At 48.5% G+C, this 6,203-nt stretch overlaps 1 protein-coding gene across 1 annotated transcript in view; it reads right to left on the reverse strand.

The window, feature by feature from the left end:
* The window catches only part of RNF213 (ring finger protein 213), a gene marked incomplete at its 3' end in the record, with an annotated part of 102,699 nt that overhangs the window by 18,666 nt on the left and 77,830 nt on the right, over window positions 1–6,203 (reverse strand). Inside the window, exons 38-41 of the mRNA XM_008590363.1 lie at window positions 5,805–5,959; window positions 4,306–4,518; window positions 3,804–3,982; window positions 3,032–3,152 (exon numbers count right to left, since the gene is read on the reverse strand). Coding sequence (XP_008588585.1) covers window positions 3,032–3,152; window positions 3,804–3,982; window positions 4,306–4,518; window positions 5,805–5,959 — 668 coding nt within the window. The remainder of the gene's footprint in view (window positions 1–3,031; window positions 3,153–3,803; window positions 3,983–4,305; window positions 4,519–5,804; window positions 5,960–6,203) is intronic.

Genomic DNA, 6,203 nt, shown 5'->3' on the forward strand with positions numbered 1-6,203 from the left:
GTCCCGGTCCGGTACGGGCGCGACACTGAGGGTTGCGATCCGTTGCCGGACACGAAAAAAGACAAAAAAAAAAGAAAGAAAACAGAAAATAAAAGTAGTGGCTGAGATGTGGAGAAACTGGAACCTAGGGGCACTGCTCGTGGGAATGTGAAATGCAGCCACTGTGGAAAACAGTGTGGCAGCTCCTCGGACAGCTGAACAGAGAACTTTCATATGATGAGGCAATTCCACTTCTAAGTTTATCTCCCAAAGAGTTAAAAGTAGGGACTCAAACAGGAGCTTGTACACCCATGCTCATAGCAGCATTATTCATAATAGCCAAAAGGTGGAAACAACCTAAATGTCCATCAAAAGATGAATGGGTAAACAAAACATGGTATTTCCATACAGTGGAATATTATTCCACCTTAAGAAGGAATGAAATCCTGACACATGCTATAATGTGAATGAACCTCTGAAACATACATGCTCAGTGAAGTAAGCCAGATATAGAAAAAGACAAACATTGCATGGTTCCAATTCTATGAGGCACTTAGTGGTACAATTCAGAGAGACAGACGGCAGAAGATGGCTCATTGTTTAATGGGGACAGAGTTTCAATTTGGGAAGATGAAAAAGTTCTGGAGATGGACGGTAGTGATGGCTACACAACACTGTGAATGTAATTAACACCACTGGATTGTACACCTAAAAACTGTTAAAATGGTAAGTTTTATGCTATGCATATTTTCCTCCAATAAAAAATACAGCAGTGGCCTAATGGTTGGGTGGTAGATGGCAAGGACAGGGACATTACAGACTGAAAAGCCAATGTCCTTATGATCTGTTGCAAAACATCTGGAAAGACTTGTCCATGATACTTTGGAAATCAGGTCATGAGCCAGGAGAATCTCTCTCTACCTATCTATCACCTACCTGTCTATAATCCAGCTAACCTTTTGCAGCTTTCAACAAAGTCCTGTGGGAGGCTTTGCTGACTGTTAGCTCAGGCAGCTGTAAAGAGGTAGCTCTGAAAGGAGATGGGATTTGAGGCCTGTGCCTTCCTCGAGCAACTCCACTGAAGACCTCCTGCCCAGACAACGGGGGCCGGCCACATGGCAAAGACCGGATGAAGAGCAGTGCTCCCCACCCCAGCCTTTCCTTTCAAATGGCCTCAAGGGGCCACCCTTAAACTGGAAGGGGTTGGCAGAACACCAAGCCAGTATATACAAGCCAAGCTTTGAGCACAAGAACCAGCTAGATGAGATCTCTGGCTGAGTTACTCACACATGGATCTATCTGGAAGTAAATAAACCAGAGCCCATTAAATTTTTGAGGTCATTTAATGCAAAAACCTGGAAAAACCTATGAGTATGTGTATCCCAGTGTGCAGGGTCCAGACCACTCATCCTTCAGTTTCTAGGTTATCCACCTCTGGGAACCACACAGGCCAGCTACCCTGGACCATGACGGGGAAGACTTGGGAGAGGCTGCCTGTGGAAGAGCATGCAGGGGCACTTGTTTGGCCAGTTGGGTGGAAGAGCACACCAGCAGCTTCCTAGAGTTCTTCTTCTTCTTTTTTTTTTTGAATCATTATTAACTCTACTTGTCACTCATTATAGACACTGGCCAACTTCCGCATGAAAAGTAGAAATCATGCACTTCCACCTAGTATTCTATAGAATGAAGTTATAGCACAGACCACACTAACTACACAGCAGAAGAGTTACAGAATTAAAAATATTTTATATTCATGCCTTAAGATGTCCCCCAAAGATTTGCTTTTTTATGTATAACTACAAGCATCTATACTCCACCAAGCTAGTTCCTCCTTAGATCAATGTGGTACTTTTAATATCCATACCAGACCATGCTTCCTGGAATCCATTCTTTGTTTTTTCCCATATCTAAAGAACCTCCAAGTCCTACCTGGGCACAGGACCACTCCTCTAAAGCTTCTTGCCAGTGGACAAGTCCAGGCGACTAAATTTAGGACAATGAGATATGAGCCGAAGTGGTGTGGGCATGTCCAGGGCTGTATTCTTAAGGAAAATGGGTGTGCCTGCCCCCTTCTTTCTGTCCCTTGGGTTGTGACACTGGGAACAGCCTTTAAGGCTATAGGATGGACGTTGTATGTTAAGGATGACAAAGGGCCAAGACAGGAGCTCGGGCGCCTGCAGGGAGCTGGTACGTTAGCCCTGCACTGCTTAAGCCCGTCCTGTTCCATGAGAGAAATAAGCTTTTGTTTTGTTTAAGCCACCAATGTTTCGGTCATGTCAGAGTGCACCGGCATCTAGCATCCATGCTGACCCCGTTTTGTTGTCTTCCTGCATTGCCAAGGCTGAGGGCTATGGCTGCCTCTCTCAGATGCCCCTGATGGTGACAGCCCTGGATGCCAATGAGCTTCTGCCCACTAGATGCGCTCATGGGAAGGTCACAAGGTGAAGGAGGCAGAGACCGGGTTTTCTGAGTGGCCACTGTTGCTGGACAGCATGGTCACAGAGATGGTGGCTTTTCTGCAGGGCACTGTCCCATGGCAGAGGCACAGTGGCTTCCTGCTCCCCTGGTCCCATTGACAGCACTGTCGTGTGAATCCCCAAGTCCAGTGGCATCGACTGGCATCCCTGTCTTCCTGACCTTGGCAATGGTAATGGCTCCCGCAGGAGGCCAGGCTGCTGCTCTGTTCTGGTGTTACCCAGAGGCTGGCTAGAGCCGACTCCTTCATCCCTCCCAAAGGTTTCACAAGCATGTCCTCTAAATGAATCCCTTTCTGTGTACAGTTATCAGAATAATTTCCATTCCTGCAATGGACCCTAAATATTCAATGATATACTGTGACTTAGCAATCGGGAGAGGGTAAATAATTAAACCACCATTGAAAATGTAGTGGCCTACAGATAAAATCACCTTCGGGTGCACTGCTAGATAAGGTTGTTGGGGAGCTGACAGAGGAAGCACGAGCTGGCAGGCAAGTGTCGGGTCACGCTGCAGTCACTTACATTTTGGAAAAAGGCAAATCTGTGCTCACTGCTAAGATGAGCCCAACACTCACCTTGTCTAGTAAGAAGACGTACTTGGTCACCAACTTGCGCAGCTCGGGAATCTGGCTTTCAGTCCCCAGAAGTACATGCTCCACAAAGAGCGCAATGGAGAAAATCCGATTCCACTGGGCTCTGTCAAGAGGGGTGTTGCTCAATCAGCGATCACAGGAGACACGGGGGGTGGAGGAGGCAGGTGCCGGGCAGAGGATATGAAGACAAGAATAAGGTCCAGGCTGGAGGCCGAGGGGGCTGTACCCAGGCCCTGCATGCTGCTCCCTGCCCTGCTGCTCACTCTCCCTCCAACACTTGCTAGGACAGGACTTGGTGGCTCACGTTTGATGCCCACACGCACGTGGCCACCACAGCCCACTCGACTGCTGTGTCCTACCTCGCCTCAAGCCCAGCACAGGAACTGCTGCCCTGGAAGTCCACCCTGACCCTGACGGCCTGTCCCCTCTGGCTCGCCCTGTCTGCCCCTGCTGTCCTTTCTTCTTGCTCCTCTCGGTCACAGCGTTTCCTGCATGGCACCATCGCAACCTGCTCGCTTTTCCGCAGCCCCCGCACACGGGGGGCTCCAAGAGCACAGTTTTCTTCCCGTGTGTCCATCACCTAATGAGCTGCCTGGCACTTAGTGAGGGTTCAACAAATGCCAAGTGAGGGAACAAGGAGAGAGCCCGTCCCAGGGCGGGGAGTCTGCTAGACCTCCCTACCATGTGCCCAGGACTCACAGGCGACAGGAGCACATGCCGAGTGCTCCCAGGAGTGACGGCTCCTGTATCTCACCTGACTTCCCTGATGGTTCGGGACAGGCTGCCGCTGTTTTGCAGGTAGCCGTCGGAACAGATAAGCTCCAGCGGCATGGAAAGATTCTTCACCAGCTGGAACCAAGCCTGGGGACTCGGCTTCAGGGTGTCTCTCGTCAGCATTTCGGTACAGGCCACAGCTGCAAATGCATCCAAAGTCTGGGAAGAGGGAGAACAGGCACCTGACTGAGCAGCCCCTCCCCCCCCACCCTTTTTTGTTTTTTTGGCTGCTCTAAATCCTCAGGGTAGATGCCTGGGTGTTAGTCCCGTGTGATCTTGGGTTCTGGACCTGTAACTTGATCTTTCATTGTCTTGGGATATAGGAAGCTTTAGTCAGATGTGTTCTTAACATCTCTGAGTTATGCTGACGTATGTGTCCCGTGAAGTCCCCATAGGCCTTGCATTCCCCAAGTGGAGTTGGAAGCACCCCGACACTCGCTCAGGACAGGCCACAGCCTGGGCCTTCCCAAGAGGGGCCATACCATCTCACACCCAGCCAAGTCATGTTTCTGAGCGGCTTCCGTCAGGCTGTGTAGAATTTGGGGATGGACAGTCAAGATCCTAGAGAAGTTCTGCAGCCGGCTCCTGAAATGCTGGTAGGCGAGGTGCACCCACGGTAGGGAGAGCCCTTCCTCCGGCACCCCTGATGCTGCTTTTAATTCATTGATGCAGGACCACAGAGCCATCTGCAAAAACTGTTATTAACAAAAGATTTTAGTACATATTTTTAAATTACAAAAGAGATATGTCTTCCCTGTGGAAAACTGAACTATTCAAAAACTCCAGAGGAGAAAATTAAAAATTATTCTTACTATCACAATTCCCAGTGTGCTCCTGGGTACCCTTCTGGTCATTCTTATATCTGTATCTCTTGTCCCTATTGTCCCGAAATCAGGATCACAGTATTCCTGACTTTTTCCACCTGTGAACTTTCCTATCACTAAGTTACTTGGAGAACACTATCTTTAATGCCTGCATAACAGCCCCTCCAATGGCCACACTTTACTTTCTCCATCCCTTATTTTGTTATTTTTTTAAAGGTGACTGGTAAGAGGACCTTAACCCTTGGCTTGGTGTTGTCAGCACCACGCTCTCCCAAGTGAGCCATGGGCCGGCCCTCATCCCTTATTTTTGGACGATTAAATCGTTTCTCATTTTTCATTTTTAGAAACAAAGCTGAAGAGAATATTCCTGTGAATAAAACGTTTGTCCACATTTCTGGTAGTTTTCTTAGGACAGAACCAGCAGTTCAGATGTGCCAGGTTCTGGATTTGTCCTGCTGGACGGTGTTCCAGAACACCCATGGCTCACACCACCTACACTCCCAGCACTGACTGCTGTCCTAGAAGTCAGCTTTGCAAACGAATACGCAAAATAACCGTTTGCATTTTGTTGATTTACTACTGAGGCTTGGCAATTTTTTGAATGTTTTCTGGATATCTATATAATTATTCTGTTAATCATTGGTTTACAACTTTTACCCATTTTTCAAAATTAGGGTATTTTCTTATTGACTCCTAAGAACACTTTACAAACCCTTAGTCATATTGGTTGTGTATGTTCTCCTCAACTCTGTCACCTTCCTGTTTATATGCTAAAGTTTGAAATTTTTAGGTAGTCAAAAGTATCAGTCTTTGCACAGAATTCCATTTATTATTTTTACCCTGTGGGGTTAGTTAAAAAGTTACCTTAACTTTCTTCAAGAGAAACTAAACACTTAAAAAGAAGGCGTTATGGGGAAACTGGAGGTTTTCTTGTATTAATGAAAAGCTCTGTGTTTTGGGAGGCCCCGGGCAGTGGGCTGAGGCTCCAGCACCAAGCATGGTGAGGAGTTCGAGCAGCACGTTCACCCCCCAGCATCCTCGCAGACCACATTCTGTCCCCCAGACCAAACAGCACCAGCTCCAGGGAGCCGAGGAGCCGTTCCTGTTTGTGTCCAGTCCATGCCACACAAGCGTCGCGACCGACCCTTAGAGTGTACCTTCAGCTCCTCCCAAGTGGACACGCGCATGGTCAGGAGAAGAAAGTCCTTCAGGTAGCCCTGCAGAAGCTCCTGCTGCTGCTCCTCACGGAGCTGGGCAAGGAACCTGCCCAGTTCAGTCTCCTGAAAAATTTCCACCAACTTCTTTGACAGTCCTGCAGAGTGGAGACCAAAGAGTGGCCTGGAGTGAGACTCCAAATCCCGACTCTTGCCTTTCATCCAGGGGCTCAGCTTCCCACCCAAGGCTCCGCAGGGACAGCAGCGCTGGACGAGCCCAGGGAATGGGAGCTTGGAGACAACAGGGCGCCTGCTGCCTGATCTCACGAGAGGAACGGTCATCGTCTAGACACTTGAGATAGTTTCCCAGTGGAATATAAGCAAGAAAGGTAAAATGAGTGT

The sequence above is a fragment of the Galeopterus variegatus genome, unplaced genomic scaffold, assembly GCF_000696425.1.
Source record: "Galeopterus variegatus unplaced genomic scaffold, G_variegatus-3.0.2 Scaffold6037, whole genome shotgun sequence".
Taxonomy (NCBI): domain Eukaryota; kingdom Metazoa; phylum Chordata; class Mammalia; order Dermoptera; family Cynocephalidae; genus Galeopterus; species Galeopterus variegatus.